This window comes from Sciurus carolinensis, chromosome 1, assembly GCF_902686445.1.
Source record: "Sciurus carolinensis chromosome 1, mSciCar1.2, whole genome shotgun sequence".
Classification (NCBI taxonomy): Eukaryota; Metazoa; Chordata; class Mammalia; order Rodentia; family Sciuridae; genus Sciurus; species Sciurus carolinensis.
In genome coordinates this window covers 68,173,556-68,201,433 of record NC_062213.1, presented here as the reverse complement: position 1 = coordinate 68,201,433, position 27,878 = coordinate 68,173,556, and the positions used below count along the sequence as shown (strand labels likewise).

At 42.3% G+C, this 27,878-nt stretch overlaps 1 protein-coding gene across 1 annotated transcript; it reads left to right on the top strand.

The window, feature by feature from the left end:
• The first annotated feature begins 72 nt into the window (after positions 1-72).
• Positions 73-26,339, top strand: Vxn (vexin). Its single transcript, XM_047563273.1, has 6 exons — positions 73-434; positions 5,015-5,070; positions 13,127-13,280; positions 18,313-18,374; positions 21,536-21,627; positions 23,843-26,339. The coding sequence occupies exons 1-6, from the start codon at positions 368-370 to the stop codon at positions 24,024-24,026; spliced, it is 615 nt and encodes a 204-aa protein (XP_047419229.1). The 5' UTR covers positions 73-367; the 3' UTR covers positions 24,027-26,339.
• Positions 26,340-27,878: the final 1,539 nt, after the last annotated feature.

Genomic DNA, 27,878 nt, shown 5'->3' with positions numbered 1-27,878 from the left:
AGCCTGGCGCTAAACCGAGTAGGCGATTTCACTTCACCGTCACTTCACAAAAGACTTCCAAATTCACTGCGGCAGACACCGCAAAATAAAAACGTTAAGTACATCCTAGCTGGGAGGAGACGGAAGCCTCCAGGCTCAATCAAAGGTTTGCAATAATAGGACTCATAAAAAAAAAAAAAAAAAAAGACAGATGGGATTAGAAAATGTTGCAGTGAAGACTGGAATGAGATGAGCTCACAGCCCCAGCCTGTCTTTTGTGGACCTACACAATGATCCGAGAGCCAGACTGGATTAGGAAACCTCGCGACTAGGGGTCCAGAGACAGGCTGCCGGTTCCCAGACACTTGGGGGAGAGAAGGCTGAAACGATGCATCAGATTTACAGCTGCAGCGATGAAAATATAGAAGTTTTCACCACCGTGATTCCTTCCAAGGGTGAGTACAATTGCCCTTGACTGTCCCTTAGCGTGGCATCTGATGCCGGAGGGTGAGGACCCTCACGTGCTGTTGTACTCTGGGGAACCCTCGGGGCCCTGAGGTCGGATGGATCCTCGGTTTGGATGGTATTGGAATTTTTTTCCCCCTTGTTAAAAGGAGACACAAGGATAAACATCAATCATTGACAAACAATCATCTATCAAGGGGGAGGGAAATGAGGGCTGTTAAATACTCCTCGTTTCCCATTTACTCAATACCGGCAACCCAACAGGCTGAGTCAAAGTGACAGCCAGTCATTGTGAAGGAAACAGGTATGAAAACAAAATTCCCAGGACAGCTAGACAGATTCATTTTCTCCAGTGAGCAAGTGGCTTCTGAAAAGAGAACCAGCTGGCTCAAAAGTATAATTCCTAACTCTGCCGTGAAATATGAGGAGAAATGTTCCCAGCAGTGGTCTGAAGTCCAGTGAAGCAGCTGAATAGTGTTGGGACCCCAGGCTTCATAGGTACAGAACCCCACAGAACCCCGGGGTCATCCTGCCAAACCCGACCTGGACCTACATGCCCAAAGGTGCAGCCTGAGAACCTTGACCTTATCAGGCCCTTTATCAGAGTTAAGTCCCAGGAAGGGCTTTGTGTGAGCTCAGTGGATCCAGAATGTCCGGCTCCTGGGCAGTTCCCTCACCCCTCCAAAGCAGGGGGCTCTCTCTCCTGTCACCTCTGTTCCTCTGTTCTGGCCCTTAAGACCCTGTTTTACCCGGAGAGCTCAGGCTCAGCCCTGGTCTCATTGTCAGACATGAATGAAGTGGGCTGGATGTTTACTGGTGGTGAGTCCTCATTCAAACAATTCCTTTCTTCCTCTTCTTCCTCCGGTATCAGCCTACGACAGGGCCAGGGCTCCAGGGGGGAAGGGCAAGACAGCCTGGCCACAAAGAGACAGCCAGCAGAACATAAATTCAGTTTTAGACATCTACTTCCAGAGAGAGAGAGAGAGAGAGAGAGAGAGAGAGAGAGAGAGAGAGAGAGAGAGAGAGAGAGAGGGAGAGAGGGAGAGAGAGGAAAAAAGAGTTGGGAGTTGGGAGTCTGCCCACATGTAGGAGTTGAAATTTTCTCTGCAGATTCTGAAAGTCAAAGCTGACCCTCTGACCCAGCAGTTCCATTTTTGGATAAAAAGCCCAGGGGTACTCTCACTTGTGAATGCTCACTCACAGTGGCATCCATACTAAGAGGATAAAAATGGAGAATAACCTAAATGTCCATGAAAAGGGGAATGGATAACATGTGGTGCCATCAAAGTATGGAATTCTCCACAGTGGTCCTCAAAAATGAAATAGATTTACATGAGAATGGATGTAGATGGATTGTTTTTTATTTTTTGTGATGTTAGGGAGGCAGCATGCTAGGCAAACACTCTGCCACTGAGCCATATACCACTGGCCCCATAGATGCATGTTAATTAAGGAGGGAAAAGAATCAAGTTGAGAAATTATACATGAATGATAGCATTTCTGTAAATTTGGAAATATAAAATAATTCTGTACATTGTTTATGGATACATATCTGGAGAAAAGTATGAAAAAATAGACCAGAAAGATACAGATAAAATTAGTGATCTTAGGAGCCCTGGGGAGGAGGAGAAGCAGAATCATGAGAAGTTTAGAAAGGGGACCTAAATTTTCCCCTAATTTTTTTATTTCTTTTTTATGAAACAAATTGGAAGCAAAGATGAAAATGTTTAAAATAATGTCTTCTTTCTGTAATTAAAAAATATTTAAAGGGAAAAAAAGTCAGTGACAAAGTGGTTAAGAGAATGCTGTGCCATTTCTGTGCTATGTGAACAAGCTACATTTCCATTTTTTTTTTCTTTGGGTGCTGGGTATTGAACCCAGGGCCTTGTGCTTATAAGGCAAGCACCCTACCAACTGAGCCATCTCCCCAGCCCTGTGTTTCTACTTTTGTAACAGTGAGGAGCAGAACTCTAGCTCCCAGGATTAGTACGGGGAATAAATGAGCTAATATATAAAGTCTAGAACAGTAGCTGGCATGTAGTAAGCACCATTACATCACTTGCATTCTAATTTTACTGTCAGTGGAGCAATGAATATATTCCAAGATAAATATTTAATACTATATTCCTTCCTTGCCATTTGCATTCATGACCTCTTCCCAGTATTAAACCCACTACTCATCCGTATTCACAGACATTTCACAGATCAGAGAGTTCCTCTCTGGAAAAGGTGTATTTGCGGTTTTCCATTGGATCATACATGGGTGGAGTCCACCCCTTCCTCTTCTCCCTCTGCCTCCTGTGGCTTCTCAAAACCTTGGAGCAGAGGGCTCTGGGTGAGGGAAGCCGGTGCCAGCAGGCCTGAGTCACTGCGGATGAGAGAGGTCGTGGCCCTAACCCTAACCCACATGTCCCAACTGCAGAAATGAAAGTTGTCTGAACTTTACCTAACAGGAGTCGTCCTCCCAGATGGTCCCACTCCCAAAGGCAATGGGTCAGCCATGATGATCCATGTGCAACAACCCAGACTTGCCAGGCACAAGCAGGGCAGTGCTGCCTAATGGTTATAAGTGTGGGCTTTGTTCCGCCTTTAACCCAGTGACCCCTCTACCCCACAGTATCCCCATCAGTGGAGTTATGAAAGAGTATAACTTTGCAAATCTCAACGTGAGCTAGTAGTACATCCACCACTTTTCACATTCCTCTTTCCAATCCTTACATGTTGGGTTCAGTCTGATATCTTTAAAAACTGATCCATCTTGATACCTCACAAAAATATGGCAATAGAAAATGGTGTGGTATTTCTTAAGCATTTTAAAGGCACAGGACTTCGACCAAATCTATAACTGAGAACATGTGTGTCTTTTCAATTTGTAGAAAGAAAAGAGAGCCCTTTAAGGAAAAAAATTTTACGGACCGCAATTCACAGTAAATATAAAAGATAAAGGTTGTGGTTTTACTAAGAAGTTGTACCAGAAGTTATTTCCTGAGCTATAGAGAGTGGATTCATTTCTGGGGTGAACAGTACCATGGCATCAAAAACAATTCTTTTGGTGATAAGCAACACTGGGGAGAGAGAAGTGAGGGGAATTAGGGAAGAGCAGGAGGACATAGGGCAAGTTTCAGGAAGCCCAGAATGTCTAGCACAATGCTACAATCTCCAGGCATTGACCTATTCCTGCCACGTGTCCTCATCATGTTAGCAAGATCCTAATAATCACCACTAATTTGTGGGAACTTGCTCTTTGCCAGGTTTGGGCAAGGGTTTTATGAAGTTTAGTTCATTTAATCCTTGACAGAACATTCTGAATTAGGTGCCATTGTTATTCCTGACATTATTATTTCCTGTCTTACACATGGGGATAGTGAGGCTTCCAGAGGGTGAGTAATTTGCCCATCACACAACTGGCAAGTGGCCAAGTTTGAATTCACACCCAAGTGGAGGGAATCTGGAGCCTGGCCTATTAACCAGCGCACTGTACCTCAGGCTTCAGGCTGTGAGGGCTTTGCAGAAGAGAACAAGGTCAGCACTCATGTGTCACTCATCTGATATGTGATAAGAAGTCATTTCAGTTCTACACAGAGCAGGGACGTGGTGCGATTTCAGTTCCAGTAAATCACCCTAGCAACAATGTGCCTGGGTGTCTCCATTTGCAATAAAATTCACACTTTGTCCCAACAAATTAATATAAATTTTTATGGTTAATTGATTTCTTTAAACTGTTTTTTTTTTTTTTTTTTAATTTGGTAAAGTATACCTGTCACAGAATTTACAACTTAAACCATTTTAAGTGGGCAGTTTCAGTAGCCTTATGTACATTCACAGTGTTGTATAACCTTCGGTCTTCAGAAATTTTTCATTGTCCTAAATTCAAACTGTTCTCATTAAACAACAACTCGTCATTTTCCACATTCCTCCAGTTCCTGGTAACTACCATTCTGCTTTCCACCTCTGTGCATTTGACTACTCTAGGTACCTGGTGTAAGGGAACAATAACAGTTTTGGTTCTTTTGTGTCTCACTTATTTCACCTAGCACTTTTCAAGATTCATATGTAGCACCTGGCAAGGTGGCACACACCTATAGTTCCATTGGCTCGGGAGGCTGAGGCAAGAGGATCACAAGTTCAAAGCCAGTCTCAGCAAAAGTGAGGTGCTAGGCAACTCAGTGAGACCCTGTCTCCAAATAAAATACAAAATAGGACTGGGGATGTGGTTCAGTGCCCCTGAGTTCAATGTTCAGTACTCAAAAAAATAAAATAAAATAAAAAAACTCATATGTAGCACATTTCAGAATTTCATTTCTTTCCTAGGATGAATAATATTCCATCATATGACTATATCACAATTTGTTTATCCATTCATCTGTTGATGGGCATTTGAGTTGAATTGAGTTCCAACTTTTAGCTGTTGTGAATAAGGCTGTGATGAACTTTGGAGTAGTCAAGTAACATCTTAAATCAAATGGACCCTGCTTCCTCCCATCCTCTCCTCTATACCCCCGTTCCAGGTCCAAACCTCAATGTTTTTACAGTCATTCTCTAAAACTATTTTTTAAATTTCTCTTTGCAGTGTCCAGTCCAGCCAGGAGAAGAGTCAAAAGCTCTCAACACCTCTTGACCAAGAATGTAAGGAACCTTTAGTTTTGATTCTCTTCGACTAACTTGCATTACAAAAGCAATGCTGGCTTCCTTACTCCCACACCCTCTACAATAGGAGTGTTTTCTATGTCCCGTGTGTTTCTTGCTGCAGTCTTTGTCCTCCACTTAACCGAAATAACTGACACATGTCCACCAGAGCCCTGAAGTGGACTCCCCTGCTCTCTTTTCCCTAGACACAGAGAGTAAACCCTGCTCTACATGCACATTTTGTTCTTGTTTAAACAGAATCCGTGATATGGACATTGCATCTCTGACTTACCTGTTCTCTGATTGCTGGCATTACGGTTCCACTTTTCACTATTATAAATAGCACAGCAATGAAATAATTTGTAAAACATACTATTCTTTTGGATTAATTCCTTGGTGCATAGATCCCAAAGTAGAATCAATAGGTAAAGGAGTGAGAATAGTTTTATCCACTCGTCCATACATACATACATACGTACACTTACACATTCATCAAATATTTGCCTTTCTGCTATGTGAAAGATATTGTGCTAGATGTGGAGATGCGTTGCTGTTTTTGAATATGGTTTCTGCTTATAGTTTTGCCACATCCTTCCAGAAATTCTGAACAAGTTTCAAGTTTCCAGCAATGCTTTTCCATTGACCTCCAACCTCACACAACATTGGTTTTCATTTTTTATAATGTTTTTGCTACTTTAATATGCATATGCAGTAACTTGAAATTAGCTTACACATCTTTAAAGCTCAATAATGTTATGCGTTTTACATTTTATATATCCATTTCTTTGTGTAAAAAAAGTCCATATACCTTTGTACTTTAAAAAGGAAACTAATTGCTTCTTAGTTGTACTGGAGTTTCTCTATCACATTTTTCATAAAATACTATTTTGATTTATTAAGTATGTCAATTTTTCAAAGCCTATTCTATATTTGGAAAAAAATGTTAAGTGTACTGGGAATGAAATCGAGTTTTGCTTGTTGTTTCTATATATATACGTATTATGTTTTTAATTCAAAAAGAAGTGTGTGACCATTATAAAATGTCAAACATTGCAAACATATAAAATATAGGATCACTAAATCCTGAGAAGCTATAGAATAGAATGGTTAGATATGTGAACTTTGGAGTCAAACTGCCCAGGTTCAAATTCCAGTTCTAAGTCAGGCACGGTAGTGCACACCTGTAATCCCAGAGGCTTGGGGATAACACTGAATCAGGAGGATTGCAAGTTCAAAGTCAGCCCCAGCAACTCATTGAGGCCCTAAGCAACTCAGGGAGACCTGTCTCTAAATAAAATACAAAAAAGGGCTGGGGATGTGGTTCAGTGGTTGAGTGTTCCAGTACCAAAAAAAAAAAAAAAAAAAAAAAAAAAACCAAAACCCTGCAGATCTACCCATTCTTAGTGACTGTAGAGTATTCCAATGTATAAAACAAATATCTGGGTGTTTTTAGATTCATTATTTAACCATATCATCCATAAATAGGGTTTTTCCATTTTTTTATTAAGAAAATGCCACAAGAAATATTTCTGAAAATATTTTTATTTTACTTATCTTCAAAATTTTTTTTATTTAGTTATACATGACAGAATGCATTTTGACATATCATATATACATGGAGTAAAATCTCCCACTCTTATGATTGTACATGATGTGGAGTTACACTGGTCATGTGTTCATATATGAACATAGGAAAGCTATGCCTGATTCATTCTACTGTCTTTCCTAGTCTCATCACCCCTCCCTTTCCTCCTCTATAGCCCCTGTCCAATCCAGTGAATCTCCACTCCTCCCCGCCTCATTGTGAGTCAGCATCTGCATCTCAAGAGAAAACATTCAGCCTTTGGTTTTGGGGGATTGGCTTATTTCACTTAGCACAATCGTCTCCAGTTCCATCCATGCCATAATTTCATTCTTCTTTATGGCTGAGTAATATTCTATTGTGTATATGTACCACATTTTCTTTATCCATTCATCTGTTGAAGGTCACCTAGGCTGGTTCCATAGTTTAGCTAATTGTGAATAGAGTTGCTATAAACATTAATGTGGCCATGTCACTATGGTATGCTGATTTCAAGTCCTTGGGTATATGCTGTGGAGTGGGATAATTGGGCCAAATGTGCTTCCATTCCAAGATTTCTTGGAAATCTCCATACTCCTGTCCAGAGTGGTTGCACCAATTTGCAGTTCCACCAGCAATGCATGGGTATACCTTTTCCCCCACATCCTTGCCAACATTTATTGTTGCTTGTATTCTAGATAATTGCCATTCTGACTAGAGTGAGATGAAATCTCAGCATAGTTTTAATTTGCATTTCTCCTGTTGCTATCAATGTTGAGCATTTTTTCATATATTGGTTACCATTTGTATTTCTTCTTCTTGGAAGTGTCCGTTCTTCAAAATGTTTTGAAGATAAATTTATAGCTATGAAAATGCAGGGCCAGAGAATATGAACATTGAAAACAAATTATAGCCATTGCCAAGTTCCTAACAACTATGTTTTAAAGCACCTTTTCCAGAACAGCATTCCAATACTGTGTGATATCAGCGTTGTTAAACTTTGACAATTTGATAGGTGATGAAAATGTTCTATTGCTTTAATCTGTATTTCTTTTTTAATGTAATTCTTCATCTTTTCATAGATTTATGGATCATTTCAATATTTTCTCTCTATGGGTTTCTTACTCTGGTCTTTTGCTTATTTTTATGTTGATTGCATGCCTTTTTGTAAAGACTTTTGAGAATATTTTACACATTAAGAAAGAGTAATCCAACAATTTACTGTTTAAGATGAGCTTTTTGCAAATTTCCAGAAGTACATTGATCTAATGCTGTTTTACTTTGAGACATAAAATATATTTTCTAAAATAATTTTTTACTTTATTAGAAGAAAAAGAAAAAAAAAGAAAAAAGAAAGAGAAGGGCTTTTAACAGGTAGAAATTTTGATTGAAGGGCACAAGATTCTAATCTATCTCATGGTCCCTGAAAAGTCCAAAGTCTAGAAGGAAAGTTCTGATCTTCAAGAAACAGTGGGTGAGGTGCTGCCAAAAATGGAAAGGGAAAGGACTGTTTGTAGGGAATTTGGATTTTAAGAAAATTTCACAGTAGATCTTTTGGTTTTTGGGTGGAGAAGCTAGGTTCTTAGCTTCAAATGTTCATTCTTTCTCCAGGTAGATGGTTCAGTGATGCCCTCTGGCCTTCTGAGCTCTCTGAATCTCTAATTTCCCCTAACAGTTGCCCAATCCCTCCTCTGCTTTTAAAATCCAGCCCCAGCCACACAGTGCATGCAAATTAAAAGAGACAGTTCTCCTATTCCACCTCACCTCCACCTTTTACAGATGGGAAAAGTGAGTCCCAAGAGGAAAGAAGTCTGCTCTCATTTCCCCAACCAACTGGCTCTTGGCTTCCTTTAGAGGCCTTTTTGTCTTCTCTAACTTGGTGGCCTGGGAGCAATTGTGATCGATTATCTTGCTTGGGAAAGCTCATCTTATTTTGCAACGTACCAATCAATATTTACAACTTATTTTGGTTGGGAATTCTTGTTTGTATCTCCTCCCACTCCCTGGGCTACTACGTGGATGGATGTCACTTTCTTTCCTTCACAAACATCTCTTTCCTCTCCAAGCTATCCTTAATGTCACAACTTCCTTCTTATCTGACTCCTCTTGAGTTGCATCTTTTCCCAAACCCAGAGCACAGTCACACGCTCCCCTGGACAATCTCTCCTGGGTCTGTCTTTCTTTCTCCCTCCCTCCCTCCTTCCCTCCCTTCCTTTTTCCCATCCATTCTTCCTTCCTCTTTTTGATTCTTGGTTACTTTATTGACATCCTTATCATTCTGATGTCCATGGATGTCATAGGAGTAGCTCATGGGAATAAACTTATGCAAAGAGGAGTGGATCAGTTAAGACTTTTGGCACACCGGAGCCACTTCCTCTGTGATTCACAGCCTCTTCACAGTGAGCAGAATGACTGTCATCAGGAAAGATGGAAAAATGAGATTGCAAATGTTACATTGTCCCCAGATTTCAAGCTTGTGGGGGAGGGACTTGTGCAATGAGCTCCTGATTTTTTGAAATGCACTGAGCAATCAATTACACTTGAAAATTCTTATCTGGATGTAGGCACTTGTGTGGGTTTTATGAAGAGCATTCACTTAGGAGTCATGAAACCACGGTTCACGTTGGCTCTGTCTCTTACAGCCCTGTGACCTTGGTAAGGCACATGGCCCCTCTTGGCCTCATTTTCCTTCTGTATAAAATCAGAGAGTTGGACTAGAATGTTTCTGTGGAACCTTTCAGCCCCAAATCATGATGAATCTCCACCATCTAGGTCTTGACTGTCTTTTCTAACTCCATACCAGCCCTCTAGGCTGGCAAATAAACCCAAGTGTAGATCCAAGATGTCAGAGGATGGAATGAATCCTTAGGCTTGTGGGTTAGCCTGCATCTTTGCTCTTCCTATTTCTGACCTCCTCAAGACCAGCAAAGATGCATCAATTTATTATAGTAATGTTTGTGGCTCCAATATATTCCCTTATTTCCGTAAGCAGTTTAATGACCTAGGAAAGGAAAATTCTAGCATTAGAATTCTAGCAATTTCCCCTTCTTCCCCTTTCCCATTGACACCCATCACTCCCACTCTAGCTTTCCAGTCTTACCCTATTCTCAGGGTACTAAAGAGCCTGCTCTCAGACTACTTTGTTTCAAGATCACCAATAGCAAGCCCAGACTGTGTCCTATAGACCAGAACATGAACCAGGCTATCAGAAGACTGCTATTGGTACTTGGGGGAGGGGCTGGAGAGATACCCTAAAGAGAAGCTTGACCCTAAGTGGTGACCTGGGAAGGAGCTGGCCTCCCCTCCACCCCAGGAAATTCCTCCATCCACCCAGCTGCTGGGGTAAGCAGCCTATGCTCCTCCACTCTCTCTCCTTCCATCTCCCACCCCACTGTGCAGGGAAGGGATGGGAAAGGAATGCTGAGCTTGTGGCATTTCTTGTTCCTGTGGGGGACCGTTTGTCTCCCCTTTAAAGGAGGAAATACTGGAAAGCAGTGGTATCTCCTCATGGACTCCCCAGCCTTTCCCATCCTGCCTCACTTTCTCCTTCCACAGGGTGGTTGTGAAAACACCACACAGGTTCTCACTCCTCTCTCAGAGGATTGCTGAGCTTGTGGGAATAAAATCAAGCATGTCTGTGATGAAAGGTTGACAATAAAGAGCCCTCAGAGTGCAGATTTATTCCAATAATATTAAAGATTTGATTTTTCTCCACTGAGTTAAAATACTACCCTGTTCTCATATTTTAAAAAAATCATTTTTGCTTCATCATCTGCCCAAAAGCAACAGAATTGTTATGTGTGGATAACTGAAGGGGATCTTCATTCTGTCTAGGAGATTCACATTCCCAGGGGTTCCTTATGCCATGTAGTACACATGTACTTATTTCTTCCTTCCACAGCTGTCCTGCAAGGGCACAGTCTGTACCAAATCTTGTGCTCACTGTGCATAGGCTTGCTATTGGTGATCTTGAAACAAAGTAGTCTGAGAGCAGGCTCTTTAGTACCCTGAGAATACATATCCAGGGCATAGGCTCAGAACTACCATTAAACCAGGAAATTCCAGTATCCTGAGTGACATCATGGCAGCGATCAGTGCTACAAGGAAGGAAGGAGAGCAGAGATGAACAGCTCACACAGAACGTGAGTGCGAAGCACTTACACATACACACACACACACACACACACACACACACACAAACTGACCTAGGGTGGATCAGTGCCACCCTCAGCCTGCACTGAAGACATGTTGGAAACACAACAAAATCACCTTCAGCACTGCACAGAGAAAAAAAATAAAAGGGATTTTCAATGCCAGTGAAGAATCCTAAATGCTCCTGAATTTTCTTCAGTTTTTCCCAAGGCACAGAATGGGTAAATCTGGGTCCTACAAGGGAACCAAGAAGAATGAATAACCCATTTAAGATCAAATGTCAGATATATCAATTTTTTAAGCGAAAGACTATTTGTGGAAAACTAAAGCAAACAATGACAGCTTCTCTTATTTTCCTCTGTGGGAGACATAAAAATCTGGCCTTCAGAAGACTTACACTTCTCTCAGGACTGTATATAAATATATGGCATGAAAAAGAACAAAATGTGCTACTAAAAATCCTACTAATGACAGACTTTTACTATGCCTCAGTTCTGTAAGGGTAGCATTAGTATCCCCTTTCCACATAACTGTTAAGTGTCAAAATTGGAGTATGAACTCAGATTGGCCTGACCCCAAATGAAGCTTTTATCTTCATTAATAACCTGATGGCTGGGGGAAAATAATTATTGTCTTAACTTGCATTTAATTATTAATGTTGTTCAGTATCTTTTCATGCTTATTGACCATTTATATTTCTACTGTCAATTACCAGATCATATTTTTGCCTCATTTTTCTATTTTTTCCAACCTTATTGATTTGTAGGAGTTTTATGAACATAGGGATAATTCCCCATAATATGTAACAAATGTTTTATTGAACTATATTCGATTCTAGTGTTAGTTGTTGTTTAATATATGGCTTTGATCTGGCTGGTATTCATTTCCAGAAATGAAAAGAGATCTACTTTCCCTAAAGGCCTGATATTTATTCCAATAATATTAAATATTTAATTTTTCTCCACTGAGTTTAAATACTACCCTGTTCTCATATTTTAAAAAACCAATTCATTTTTGCTTCAGCATCTCCAAAAGCAACAGAATTGTTTATGTGTGGACAACTGAAGGGGATCTGCCAAAGGCTAGACTGTAAGGGATGAAACTGTCTCACTCACAAATGCACAGTGAGCACAAGATCTGGTACAGACTGTGCCCTTGCAGGACAGCTGTGGAAGGAAGAAACAAGTGAATGGGTGAATGAAGACCTCAGCAAAGCTGCAGAATATCGAAGGTTCTAATGAGGTTCAAGGAGTGAGGACATTCAGAATGAATGACCCCAGTGTCCTGGATATGGATAAAATATGCAGGATCTGAGCCCAGACTGCTAAGACTCCCTTCATGACTCCTGATATTAAGATAAAATGGCTGCTATTATTTGTCTCAGGTTTTTACATGTAAATTATTTCAGTGACTTAAGTATATTTGTCCTTCTGTATCCTCAGTATTGGTACCCCCCTGGATACCAAAATTCACAAAGTTTGAGTCCCTTATGTGAAATGGTGTAGTATTTCCATGCACATAGCCCCTATACTCTAAAGCATCTCTAGATTACTTATATTACCTAAAACAATGAAATGCTATGTAATCAGTTGTTATACTGTATTGTTTAGGGAATAACAAGAAAAAAAGACTATGTTCAGTAATGACACATTTTTTTTTTCTTGGTGATACTAGGGATTAAACCCAGGGGCACTTTACGCCTGAGCTACATCCCTAGCTGTTTTAATTTTGAGATACAGCCTCCCCAAATTGCTAAGGCTGGCCTTGAACTTGTTGTGATTCTCCTTCCACAGCCTCCCAAGTAGCTGGGATTACAGATTTGTGTTAACACTCCCATTTTGCCAGCAGTTTTTGTTTGTTTGCTTGTTTTCTTTTTTAAAACCCGAGAATCAATTGGACCTCATGTCCTCTAGGTCTTCCTTTAGAGCATCCAAAAAACTTTCCTCTGCATAAACAAGGATGTCGGCCACTTAGCTACAAAGACCATAAGACCCTGTTTTCCAGGACCATCCTCCTTTCAAATAGCCTGTCCTGTTTTATCAAAACACCTCAGGCCATGGGGCAGTTGTCTTGATGGCCCAGACTTGAGTCTGCAGAGCAACCTCCAGAACTTTCATTTCCTTGCACCATGACACTATTTGACAGTCTGAAGTCAAGTAAAACAACCATTTCTATTCAGCTTTGTACACAATTTTTCTTGCTGCTCCTTGCATTCACTGGAGTAAGGAAGTTCACAAAATTCCTTGTCAACACAAGGTCCATCTTGCAAAGTTCCAGTGCTGGGGCTGCAGGTCTTGAGTCGGGGGAGAGGAATAAGCTGACTGTCCCTCTTCCGCCCGGCAGGTGGTGATCGAGTCGGACCTCTACACGTCCCGGCCCCTGGAGCTGCTGCCGCACCGTAGCGACCGTCGGGACGCAGGCGAAGGCCGCAGGTTCGGGAGGCTGCAAAACGCTCGGCCTCCCGGGGCGCATCCAGCCAAAACCCCCTCCAGACCTGGTACGTGAGTCCCAGGCCCAGTTCCTAAACCTTGCTGCGCGCACTGACCTCCGTAGAGCAGGTTACGCGCCTACGCGTCCTGTCTGGCGTTTTTCAAAGGCCCTTTGGCAGCCACAATCACGCCAGGTGAGCGGAGCGCCTTCGGTGTGGGGCGCCAGGTGACAAACACCTGCGCCTTTCCGACACAAATGCTGTTTCCCCTACGAAAACACCTGATCTCGGGCCTCACCTACAGCAGCCCAGCTTAACACCTGCCTATAAAACACGTGCTTCTGCGTGTGCACACAGTGAAGACGATCTTCTCTACCATCTTGCTCCACGGGGAGCAGTGCTGTATGCAAGGGATGCAAATCCTTATGATCTGGGACGTGAAAACCTTGACCCCTGAAACGTGAAGTGAAGGAAACTCACATTATTTACTTAGCTGTGTGTGTGTGTGTGTGTGTGTGTGTGTGTAAATGTTCTAAGTTCTTCCTACACTACCACCTTAAAATCTTGTCCCCGTGGGGCTGGGGATGTACTTCAGTGGTAGAACACTTGCCTTAGCAATCTCAAGGCTTTGAGTCCCAACTCTGGAATTAAAAAAAAAAAAAAAAAAAAAAAAAAACCAACCCTACCAATTTACCAAATTTGACTTAATCTATAAAAAGAATTTAGGGGCAAATCTGTTTTGAAAACTGGAAACTTTACAATCTTACCTTGGATACTGTTTTTTTAAATGGCTTCCACCCAAGCAGTGAAGTAGGATTCTGCCTGAGGCCCACTCAAGTCTACGATGACATTTAGCTTTTAATTGCTGGTTTAGGATATTTCTGTTATGCCTACAACCTGTAGTTATTCATATTTTAACTCCAAAAATACACAATAGAAAGTTGAGGATGTCTTTCTCAAAACTTTTGGGCATTAAACATGTTGTATTTTATAAGAACTGCAATATGACTCCCTTGAGTACGTCCTTTCATCCATCTTCACTTCCCATCCACCCATGACCCTCTTGTTTTGTCCAGTTATTTTGTTTTCCTTTTCCCTAGTGCAGTGCTAGGCTAGACTTCTAAGGTTTCTTTGATCACTAAGAAACTGATCCTGCCCTTATAACTCTATGTATAAAAACACACAAATTGAGCTATATTCTCCAGTTAAGTGATTGTGTATATGTATATGTATATGTATGTGGATGAAGGCATTAGGAAAACCACAATCTGCCTTGCAAATTAAGAGGAGATAAGATTTTTCTCTGTGTCTATGTATAGGTGAGTGGGTGGATGCATGTGCGTGGAAAGAAAAAGAGGCAGAATATTTCTATTTGCTACCAAATTAAAGTGAATTTAGAGCCATGCTTCTCAAAAATTAGTGTGCAAAAGAATCACCTGAGAGTCTTGTTTTTATGCAGGATTCTAATTTAGGAGAACTAGGTGGGCTCCAAGATTTTATGTTTCTAACAAGCTCTCTATGATGCCGGTGTTGCTGCTCCAGGGACAACAGATTGAATAACAAGGATTTAGAGATGATTTGTAGTAGAAAAGATTTAGAGATGTGGGTCCTGGGAGCAGCAGCACCAGCTGGAAGTTTGTTGGAAATGCAAATTTTATTGAATCAGAAACCTCAGGGTTATGACACATCAATCTGTGCTTTAATGTGCACGCACATATACACATACACACACACACATACACACAATTCTTGTGCATACTGGAGGCAGAGAACCTCTGATCTACCACAGTTGCCCCTCTGCTAATTCATGGAAGAGGAAACTGAAACCATAGAAACTCTTTGACTTACCCAAGGTCACACTGCTTGTTAGCCACAGAGCCAAGATGAAATCTCAGGTCCCTGGATTCCCTAGCTAGTGTCCCTTCCCCCAGGGAATAATGTCTTCCCAACCACCTAGTTTTAGGGTCACTTTCATACCTTTCTAAGTAGTTTGTGTCGACTTGAACTGCCTGAGTCAGTCTTGAAAGACAAGAGCAATACTGTAAAGAATCTGCCCAACACGTGACAGCTCATGCAGGGATGTGCTAGTCAGATTTAAATTAAAAAAAAAAAAAAAAGATTGAACTGGGCATTGATTCAATTTCTTCAGCTCCCCCAGTCTGATAGATTCCAGAGAGGATGGAAAGGAGGGAGCTTTTCTGTGACAAAGCCATATCCTGATGCTCTCCAAATAAAGGCTAGACACCAATTCATAGGTGTTGAGTTTCACTCCCTTCTGTCAGAAAGCTATATATCTCTGAGGATTTTGGATCTAGGGACTTGCTTTTTTGTCTGAACCATAGGAAAAGGTTCTTGGATGCTGTGGCCTTTTCACTTGGGAGAGAGATGCTTTGAGGAACCTTGGGAACCTCAAGGACTCTGAAGTCAAAGACCAAGCTCTCAACATGAGGCTCAAGTGCCTACAAAAGAGATAGTTCCCACCTCCTAGGCCTGGAAAATCAGTTGTCTGTGGGACTTGAATGAAATGTGCCAGGGCACCTCAGAACCGACTTGCTCAGACAAATTGAAAGTTTCTTTCTCTGCTGGAACAGCTATCCATCATTCCAGCAAGTCTGGACCCAGTAAGGTCCCTAACATCCTCTTGTTCTGCCCCACCCCTTTCTACACTGAACACAGACAGTGTCAACTACTAAACAGATAGTCCTCATCTTGCCCTATTGTACTTACCTCAAGGTACATGAGAGATTCCCGGCATCTCAAGTATATGGAGAACACTGTCAATGAGCGGCCTCAGAATCCAGTCCCCCTCCCTCTACAAGGCTACCACTATGGTCTTCCTGAAGCAGAAATCTTCCCTGTCATCCCTCTGCTTTAAGCACCGCCCATCTTCCCTCTAGGCCATGCTGACCTCTCCCAGTCCACCTCTAGTGACACTCCTGTCCCCACCATTCTATAAATCAGGTAGACAGACTGAACTGCAGTGTAATTCTGTGATACTCCATTATATTCTGCTTACCTGGACCTTCACTGGCACTTTTCTCTCTTTGGCTACCTTTCCTGTTTCTCCCCACCTGGAAAATGCCATCCCTTCCCAGGCTGGGCCCCTTGGCCAAGCTTCCTAAGACCTGCAAGACCACCAAAGAAGTCTCTTAACTACTCCATAATGGCTTCATCATAATTGTTATGGCTCCCTAAAGTTTCAGTTTCCTCAACTAGAAAGTACAAACTATTATATTTGCTTTTTAGTGTTGCAATAAGGATTAAATGAGATACAGTTGTCCCTTGGTATCCCTGAGGCATTAGTTTGAGGACCACCCACCCCAGATGCCAACATCCACAGATGCTTAAGTTCCTTATATAAAATGGGTGTCATGTATGCAGATAACCTATACTCCTCCGGCATACTTTAAATCATCTCTAGATTACTTTTAATACCTAGTACAATATAAGTGCTGTGTAAGTTATTTTACTATATTGCATAGGGAATAATGGCAAGAAAATAAGTCTATTCAGCCAGGCACTATAATCCCAGCAGCCCAAGAGACTGAGATAGGAGGATCACAAGTTCGAAGCCAGCCTCAGCAATTTAGTGAGGCCCAAAGCAACTTAGCAAGATTCTGTTTCAAAAATAAATAAATAAATAAATAAATAAAATGAGGTGAGGGTGTGACTCAGTGGTTGAGCATCCCTTCAATCCCTGATACAAAAAGAAAGAAATCTATTCAGTAAAGATACATTTTCAAAAATATTTTCAATCTGTAGTTGTTTGAATCCACCGATGCAGAACCTGTGGATATGGAGGGCTCACTGCATTCATGTGAATTATGCTCAGCACAGTACCTGGCTCACAGAGACAAAGCTATAAGCCACTATCATTAATTATGCCAGATACCATTCATTATAGTTTTATATTAGTAGTGTTTAAAGGAAACCCCCTTAGATCAATTCAGTTTAGTAGAGTTGGGGTTGTGGATATAGCTCACTGATAGAGTGCTTACCTCGGTACATAAGGCCTGGTTTGATCCCAGAAAAGCAAAATAAATAAATAAAAATTTTGTAGAGTTTATTTGAGCAAAATAAAAATAATTCATGAATTGGTACTTCTGAGAATTCCAACCAACAACATGATCATCTAACATTTAAAACTACTCAGAGTTTGAGGAAGAAGGATCACTAATTTTGAGTCCAGTCTCCGTAACTTAGTCACCCTGTCTCAAAATAAAATTTAAAAGGCTGGGTATGTACCTTAGTAGTAGAGTAAGTGTCAACAGGTTAATCCCCAGTAATGCAAAAGAGAAAAACAAAAGAAGAAGAAAAAGAAAGAAAGAAGAAGCAGCTGCAGGCTTCATGGAAATTACAAGTAGATTGGGGCATCTGGAATAAAAGTATTAGAAGATTCTCTGATATAATTCATCTTATATGGCCAATATCTCAGAATTCTGATCCAATTAACTCTGGTTCTTCCACTATATAGGCTGTACTTCCTACTGTAGACATAACCTCTCTGCTCATTTCTAGAGAGTTGTCCAGAGGTTCCATGTTACCAAATTGATCCCAGGTTCAGAGACCTGATAACCTCTTTACCCTCTCATGACCTGAGGTGAGACCTTAGAAAAGAAGAAGGAGCTGAGGGCACATTCTCTGACCACTTTCTGCATGCAGACATAGTGCTAAGTGCTTCCACATGTGTGGTTTTTAGAAATTTACTATTTTTAGAGCAGTGGTAGCTTCATAGTAAAATTAAGCTGAAGGTGTACAGATTTCCCATATGTCCCCCTCCCACCCACACACATGCACAGCCTCTCCCAGCTATCAATATCCCCCACCAAAGTGATATGTTTGTCACAACTGATGAGCCTACATTGACACACTGATGGTATGTAGATCTTAGTTCTAGTCCCTGCCCCCTGCCCCAAGAAGAATGACAGGGATGCAGGTGACCCCGCTTGGCAGTTTCCATAACCTGACCTTACTGCCTGGTTTTACTGCTTGAGAAATTTCTTTCTGTGATTGATTGGCTAAAAAAATAATTGATGCAGAACCAGGGGGAGGCAGAACTCTGAGTACTACTGAGTAATATCTTCTCTGTTCAACTTCACAGTGGGGATTTCTGAACCCAAAGCATCAAATCTGTGTGGGAATCGAGCATATGGAAAATCACTGGTAAGTAAAAAATAAGCCTGGTTAGTTAGAGCTGTTGTGCTTTAAACTTCTTACCGTGTCTGTTTCTCCCATGCTGTAAAGAGAGACTAAGTGTCCTTTGCTCAGGCCTGAAGATTATTAGAAAAGCATAACAGGTCTTTGCTCCTAAAAGCTATTAGTTGACTTTGCTTTGTGTGCTTGGGGCACATCACTGACTGCTTCTCTTTTCTGCCAGAAATTTAGTTCTTAGGGAATCAGAAACTGTGACCCAACCGACATTTCATATATGGGGGAAAAAACTGGCTTTTAGCATAGGCCCCTCCAGGTGAACATACCTATGCCAGGTGCAGCATTAGGGATAAAGAGATATAAGGTTCTCAAACACTAGTGTCTTAATCAGCTTAGATTGCTATAAAAAAAAATACCATAGATTTGGGGATTGAAATAACCCTTCCTCACATTTCTGGAGGCTGGGAAGTCCAAGATCAGGTGTCAGCAGATTCAGGTTCTGGTGAGGGCTCTCTTCCCGAAGTGAAGATGGCTGCCTTTCCTCCATGAGTTCATGGAGAGAGAGAGCTCTGAAATCTCTTTTTCTTCTTATAAGGGTCCTAATCCCATCATAGGCATTCTGCCCTGATGATTTCATGTAAGTGTAATCACCTCCCAAACTCCCCACCTTCCCATATCATTACATTGGGGCTTAGTCTTCAGTCTGAAAGCCCATGACCACCAGTCATCTCAATACAGAGACACCTCTGGGGCATCTGCTAGAGGTCAAGTTCCCTCAAAGCAGACTCTGGGATTTGGAGTTTGAGGTGCAAGATGCATATTAGGAATCAGTACCAGTAACAGTAATGAGGAAGCAGGGTTTGGTGGAGGGAGTAGCTGAACCATGATGCAAATCCAACATCTCCTGTTGGGGAATGCTAGGAAAAGCATTACCCAACCACATCAATTTGAATTGGGCCAAAATGGTCAAGCTTTTATGTTCCCTCTTCCCTCCATCTGTCCTTTGGGCAAGGTGACCCTCTGCAGCTGAGGTACACTTGAAGAAGCTGAGAGCCTTCTGCTATTCACCCTCTGTCCTTCCTTGAACAGGAATCAGGTGGTACATCTCCACATCTCTCTCTTATGTCATCTTCTGGGTTTGAATGCCGGGTTCCCTCTGGTTTAGCAGGGTCAGCAGTGGCTGGAGGTGAGTCAGCTCAGGCACCCCAGGACCTTTCAGTGTCAGCTCTCATGGTACAATGTGAGAAGTAGAAGAGACCCCACAGGTTGTCTGGGCCAGTCTCTCCTCTCTACGGAACAAATTGGACAGAGATGTGGGTTCATCACTCCTGATCTGGGCAGGATACCTAATCCAGGAATCTCACTTAAGTTGTCAGTATACTAAGAAAACCACACAAAGGAGGGGATGGGGAAAGTTGTTGTTGGGTTGGGGTAGGGCTTCTCCAATCTTAAACACAGGGAAAAGTGGGGTGACTGGGCAGTTGCTGCCTCAGGTTGTGACAGAATGGCTGCCCTTGGCTGAGTCAGAGAAAGATCAAGGTTAAGGGGAAGAGAGTAGCTGATGACCTTGGACTACCTGCCCCTCAGACAGAACACTTGGCAGGGAGGCAGTTGCAGTATCTAGCCAGAAGAAGCTGGGGTGGTATAGGGTAGTGATGGGGATGATAAGGAGGTGATAGTGATGAAAAGGAGGAAGAGGCAGCATTACCTCCAAGCCTGGAAACAGTGGGGCTGACTCCCACAGTTCAGCAGAGCTTCATTACCCTAGGGCAGGAGAGCAATCCAGAACCCATGCAATTAAATCTGAGTAAATAGTGACATGAACGGGGTGAGATGGGACTAAGGAAAGTGGGGGAAAGGAGTTCAGAACAAGGACTTTTCCTCCAAAGCTCAGTGGTGTCTGTACATTTGCATGGCCACTGGCACATGGGGAGGGAATGCTTGGGAGGGACCACAAGGTGGCACAGTAACTCTGCCTACAACCTTTGGCCAGCTCAGGAGAGAAGGAGGTGGCAAACAGCAGTGCCCTTGACCTGGAATTTCCCAGCAATTTCAGGAATGTGATGACTTGAAACCTTTGACCTGACTTGGGGTGGAAGAACAAAGCATAATGTGTGTCCTTTGACAAGCAACCTCTGGACTTAGCTCTGGTTAGGCCATCAGTTAATTTTCAATTCAGTACGTGCTCCTGAGTCCTTACCATCTTCTGTGGAAGGGCTGAGTCAGGGCTACCAAATGGGTTAAGTCCCAGACTCTGCCATTCACTATTCAATCTTTCTATAGACCAAGAGACTGGACAAACATGTGAAGCAAGTGGAGAACCATAAAAGGAGTGGGTGGGATGCCATAATGTGTCACATAGACAGTGCTCAGGAGACTTGGAGACAGAGAAAGAGCAACTTGGACCACAAGGGTGAGGGAAGGCTTCCTGGAAAAAGCTGCCTTGAAGGGCAGGCAGAGATGAAGACTTGATCCAGAGCTGTGAATAGTATTAAGGAATGCAGGCCCACTCCTGCTGGAACAGGAAGTGGATCTAATGATACACATGGGGAATAACAGAAGGCTAGGCTGCCATAGATAAGGTTGAATCCAGTGTTGTGGAGCCTTCAAGAGCAGACTGCAGAGTTGGCCTCAATCTGCCCTGCTGTGGAAAGTTCTGGCAATTCTGGAGTCAGGAGGGGTGTAGGGAAGGTAGCAGTTCTAATCAACAAATAAGGAGATCTGAGATGACTGTCCCTTGAAGGCTGCTACAGAACCATTAGAGAGGCTGACTATAGTGTAGGCAGCTTATTCAAAGCAAGAATCTGCAGGACATTGACAACTGACACAGATGATGAAGGTGGGAGGGTGACAGCTCTCATGTAAGTTTGAGTGGCACTCTCTCAAGTGTCTCTAGGCCAGTAGTTCTGAAAGTGGGATCCCAGGACTAGCAGCACCTGGGACACTGTTTGCAATGCCGATGCCCAAGTATCTATCAGATCTGCTGAATCAGACACTAGAGGTGGGTCCCAGCACAGTTATCACAAGGCCTCTAGGGGCATCTGATGCTGGATAAAGGGTAAAAGCTATTGCCCAGGTAGGTAGTAGTCTCTCCAGTCATCCCCCTTTCAAATGGCTCCCAGGGTGAGAATATGGACACATACTCAATTCCTTCTCCTTTCCTCACAACACAGATTCCTCCAGTGGCCCGGATCTCAGTGAAATCTCCAGCTGCAGCAGAGGTGGTAGCCACAGGCTCAGAGAATGGAACTGTTCTAGGAAGAGGGTAAGAACTGTACCTTCCAGCCCTGCCAATTGCAGGGCTCCCCACCCGGTCCTGGTCTTGTGCAGAAGAGCAGCAGGTGGCCTGGTTTTCTGACTCTCAAAGTATTTTAAAAAAACCCTTGCCAGCTGTAGATTACCTTGTAATGAGGGCCATAATCCTGGGTCTGGGTAGTGCCTCATCAACTATTTCCCTGGGATTAAGCTGAAATGTTTTTCATGGTTTCCACTTCATTAACACCACTCCTTAGGCTTAGAGAATTGTCACTCGGGAGGGTTTTTGGTTAATTAGATGAACGTAATTGCAAGCCATGCTCCAAACCTCCCGTTTGCCCAATGAATTCGTTTAGGGGGCCCTGCCCATAGGTAAAGAAATGTATAAAATACAGTGATTTCAAACCAAACTATAACTCCAGTGCTCCTGTTCACTCTGATCCAGAGCCAGCAGCTAGGGTAGCTGGAGTGTCTGTTGCCCCAGTGCCCTCTCACTGCCTTCAATGCATGAAGACAGCAAGAGTCTGCAATTCAGTGGGGACGTCAATGCCCCCACTACTGTTCTCCACACTGCAGATAGCAGGCAAGTGGTTAGGGGAGGATGAAGGGAGTGGGCTTTTTGACAGATCTGCTTCCTAGCCTAGCAGCTCAACCTACTCCAGCTTCAGGCAAGTTATTCTGCCCCCTACATTCTCATCTATTTAAAAACAAGCAAAAAAGCAGGAAAGACAGGAGTACCCATCTCCAGTGGTAATTGTGAGAACTGAGTGAAATCATGTGCTCAGAGTTTAGCTCAAACTGCAGTTAACATTTTTCAAGAAATTTCCAACCCAATAACTGGGAAACAGTGTTCTTGGGAAAGTGTTCACTGCACATCCAAAAGACCACATCTTAGTCCATTATATATTATTTTTCTGCTACTAACACAATACTGCAGACTGGGTGAGTTGTAAAGAAAATAGCCATTTGGTTCATGGCTCTGGCCCAAGATCAAGAGAACTGCCTCTGATGATGGCCTTTTTGTTGGCAGAGCCCCTGGCAGCACATGGTATCACATGGCCAGAGGCAGGGAACATACAAGAGACCTAGCCAAATTTTTTTATGGCATACCTACTTCGGAGATAACCCATTAATTGTAGGAATGAATTAATCCTGAGGGCAGGGCCCTACTCATCTCTTAAAAGTATTGTCTGACCCAATCTCTTAATGTCTCATAATTGGAATTAAATTTTAACGTGATTTTAGGAGGAAAAAACTCATATTTAAACATAAATTGTAAAAGATCACACATTTGAGGCCAACCTCCACAATTTCATGAGACCCTATCTCAAAACAAAACAAAAAAAAAATTAAAAGGGCTGAGGGTATGACTCAGTGGTAGAGTGCCCCTGAATTCAATCCTTAGTTTAAAAAAAAAAAAAAATTATGTGTCATTCAATGTATTGGGACTTAGCTGGAGAAAAGTAAAAACAAAACAAACAAAAAAACAAAAAACCGTCATTTGGCTTGTATTACATTCTAGTTAACAAATCCTTCTAAGTGGTGATAGCTGTTGCTGACAGTTCAAATAAACCAGCAAAAACATCACTGTGTCTTAACAGAGGCCAACTTTCAGGTCCACATAGCTGCATTGCAAAGGGTTCTCAAATGACTCTTTTCTCTTTAAACTCAGTTCTTCCTGTTCCTGGACCCTGGGTGTTGTAAAAATCCCTTTTTTTCCAGCACCCGAGGAGATGAACACTTCCTAAAGGTCTACAATGTGCATGTGCACGGATGCTTAATTATCTCATTTTCCTCTTCACAAAAGCCCCAGGAACTAGGTGAAATTATCCCCACTGTGCATAAGAGGAAACAGGTTGATAAAGGTTACGTCACTTACCTGAGTCACTCAGTAAGTGGAAAGCAGGATTCAACCCACAGGTTCTTGTTCTTTCTGTAGTAGTTGCTTTGGATCATCTACCCTTTCCAGCAATATCGCTCACATGGAAGTGAAGAGGGGTGGGAAAATAGAGGTTTTACAAGGTCAGACCCCAAGGAGTTGGGATAGGAGCCGAACTTGAGATTCCCTTGCCCTATGGGAGCCTCCCCCAGGGGGACATTTCCTTGTGGGTCTCCACAAAAACTCCTTCAGCTATGCAGAGCTCGATCACAGGATGGAGAGGCAGAGGAGGAGAGGGTCCGACTCAGTGAAGTGATTATCTTACCCACCCCCGGCTTTTCTTTAGATCCAGACATCTCAAGAAGATGACGGAAGAGTATCCAACTCTCCCTCAGGGTGCGGAGGCTTCCCTGCCACTGACAGGCAGTGCTTCCTGTGGTGTCCCTGGCATCCTCCGAAAAATGTGGACCAGGCACAAGAAGAAGTCTGAATATGTGGGAGCCACCAACAGCGCCTTCGAGGCCGACTAAAGGTGACCCTTCCCAGGTGCCTTGCACTGGCTGAGGTTCACAGGACAAGGGAAGAAAACTTGAGGATTGGGACTGAGCCACACTCACCAGTACTAGTAGCTGGTCCGAACATCATTCTCCCTCACTAACTGATCACCCCAGCTTTGGGCATGGAAAAGGAACAGTCCCTTGAAGGAAAAATAAAACTGTTGGTCTGAAAGTTACTTTGGGAGGTCAAAAAGTTTATTTCCCTATCCTTAGGCATAACTATACCAAAAGCAAACGTTGCCAGCCCATTTTAAAGAACAACAAGGGAGAACAAAGGCAATTCCTCTGTTTTCCTTGTGGGCTTTTCCAAAATGTATAATTTCTGACATGAATGTAAAAGCTTGACATTTGAGGGGTTTGTAAACCCCATGGTTCTCACTATTCTCATTTCATGTTTATTTCACCTTGATGAGGTACAAATTTTAAGGACAAAGCACTAGGTATTTACTGAATAGTTCTAATATCTACTTGACAGTGTCATCAAAATCAGTTCTGATGGTCATTTGGCATGATTGCATGAATTCTCTGTTCTTTTATGTGCAGTTTTTCTATAGAAAAAGATTAAAATTAAATGTTAATGTTTTCTTAAGTGGCATAATCTAGTAGAATTAACAATACCTTGATTTGGTACAACGATTTTTAACTTTCAAAAGTGCTTTCCCAGCCATTATCTCTTCTTATCATCACAAAGCCCCACTTGAAAAAAAAAAAAAAAAAAAAACACAATTATTCCCAATCTATAGATAGGGAAATTGAGGTTCCAGAGGTTATGTGAATAGACACAAGATAGTGGGATTAGTCATCAAGTCCTCAACTTCCCTCAGCAGATTCCCTGCTGTGCTTACACTAGCAACTGATTTGAGGAACTTTTTAAATGGTGGGCATATGTCTCTGGGGACAACCATGAAGCAAAGAGTCTGATAAAGTTAGAACATATAAGTGATTTGAATGAATTAGACCATTGCATATTAGTCTAGAGGTCAAAAGGAGTCAAATACCCATTGCATATGGTTTGACCTAATATATAATATTATGCTGTCCTCTGTCAATGGAAATGTCATTATCAATTCCATTTTCAACATCAGTAGCCTTAAAATTATCCCATAATAATAATGGTAATAATAATTATCATTTATTAAATGCCTACTGTGTGCCAGGCATGATACTGAGCACTTTACACAAATTATCCTAATCTTTCCAACAGCTGAGTTAGGTGGCTTTATCCATTTATATATAGACACCAGTTCAAAAAGACTAAATGATTAGTCTGAAGGCACCTAAGATACATAGGTGTCAGGCTTCAATGCCTCCTTCACATGAAAGAGTTCAGTACATAGAGAAGGACTAGGGTTAGTAATGAATTTTTGTCTCAAGCATTAAAACTAATGGATTGGTAGAGGCTGTCTGGAGTGCTATATGGAGGAGGGATCTGAGCTAAAAGAGTGCAGTGATTGATGAGTAATGCCTTGCCTGTGAAGGGGATTAGTGACAGGCCTTGAATAGACCTCATCTGTGACCTGAACTCTGACTCCAGAAGGCTTGTTTTCTAATTAAGAGGTTTAAATTAGTTCAACCTATTTAATGAAATCAGAAATTCTGTGGTAAAATTTAGCCTGTGACTGTGTTAGAAATTGCCATGTCTTGGTACAAAGTAGAGTTTGACCATTCAACATCTCAGACTCAACTGACATTTCTGACTGCTTCACTGTGGTATGTCTTGCTTTGTGCTCTTTGAATTTCCTGTTTCTGTATCTCTGGGTAAATTACAAGAAGGTGTGGTGGTGGGTAAGAGGCCTGGGCTTCTGAGCTTTCACCTTGCTGATCTCTGCCTTCAGACACTGTGCTAGACTCTGAGCACCTGACCCCAGCATCCAAACATGATTTGGAAACTTGTGTTCAAGGGCTTTTTCACTGAGGGGCTAATCCCAATGAACTATCCAGTGTCTTACACAGCATAGAAATTGGGGTCCAGAACAAAGGGAACAAAGAGGTGATCTTGCTGGACCACACAGTCTCCTACAACTATTTATTTTAACTTATTTAATTTATAACTGATGTCTTTTATTTGTATGTGGCAGCTGAAGATCTATGTAGGATGGAATGAACTTATTTATTTTTAATTTAAATATTTCATGGTGAAGTATTTGCCTTGTATAGAACATTTGGCAAATTCAAATAAAAATAAAGTGTGCTTTGTGACATTAATAAACCACCAGAAGAGTGTGTCTAAGACTCCCTCATTGAACAAGAGGAAGATTTTTTACAAAGGGAAAGACTTATGGATCTAGACTTCACTGCTCTTTGAAATGAGAGGGATAATTTTTTTTATATGAAATAAAAATAAAGGGAAGGTAAGAAAGAATCTAGCATGTTCTTTCCATCCTAAGGCAATGTCTGGTTTTGATATTACAGGCCATGCCCAAGCAGTTAATACCAGGGTCTCTGCTGATGAGGCCCTGACTAGATGACCTGACCTCTTAGGGTCTCTCTGTCCTCCTTGCTAATATGACCCGAGTTCCCATCATAAACTTTAGGGGATCCAGTGGTCATCCCCAGTCTACTGGCCTCTCATTGCTGATCAGGGAAGATGCAGACTTCCTCCTGTGTACCCACCATGTTTGACCTTACTGGATATGGCCCCCATGACTCATATCACAGCCACTTGCAGAAGGACGCCAAGGCTCACTGCAGACGGCTGTCCGGGAATGACCAACCCAGGAGTCTTCTCATGCCAGAGGCAACAGGGTTTCCAGGACATTTAGGGTAATAACATTGCCTCTGTTAGGATCAGGGCCAGTCAAATGTTTCAGTTCTTACTTGAGAGCTCTTCAGCGATTCCCCCACCCTACCCAGCACCAAGGTTGCCTGTAGAGCCGGCAGATGGGCAGTGGGTAGGAAAAGCAGCACCAGCCAAAGCCCAATTTTAAAAGGAATCTTGTGACACGTTGTCTCTGACACTAAATTGGCAGAGACCGAAGGACAAGCAAGGAAAGATACAGGCAAAGATGATTCTTCTAAGGATTAGAATTTGCATTTTGTTTTTAATTTCTTATCACAATGTCAGCCTGCTCCGAGAGGTTTGTGGCAAATGCATCACTATGATGCACAGGGAAAGAGATCTTGCTCTGCAGCCTAGGCCACTTGCCTCCACACTTAATTTGTCATTTTGTCACATTGGACCTGGAACAGGGCTCATGCCTATTAATACCCTTTGTTGGGAGGAGGTAGGAAGATTTGGCAATAGTAGCAGAAGAAATCTGCCATTTGGCACCATCGTGGACATGGTACCTGAACCTGTGCCTACCTCATTCCTGTTCCCTTTTGGGGGTCTGTAGAGAATCCAAACTGAGAGCATTGTAGAGTCCCACATCACAGGCACTCCCCATAACGCTCCTGGAGACCAAGGTGCTATGTCCCAGTTCTGGGCTGACCCAAAGAAGAACAGTTGCCATGAATCTAATCCTCCTTTTCCAAGTGACCAGAGCTTTATTTGTGAACCTAAGAGGGTCCTGTGCTTTTCCAAAAGGACAGGGTATCTGGATCCTGCCCAGCCCCAAATAGGCAGGGGTAACCAAAGTTCTGAGCAAATGCTGACCAATGTTTGGGGCTCCATTCACAAAGAAGCAATTTGAAATTCCTATTTAACCCCAGGATCCCCAGGGCATTCTTCAGGAAAAGACCCCACTTCAATGTCAACCCACTTTACTGATGTTGGACTCTACTGAGCTAAGGATTCGACCTATCCAGGCACTTGAGTGATTGGCAAAGGGGTGGAGGAACAACAGGAGTTCAGCAGCAGCCCCTGATGAGTAAGACACTGCCATT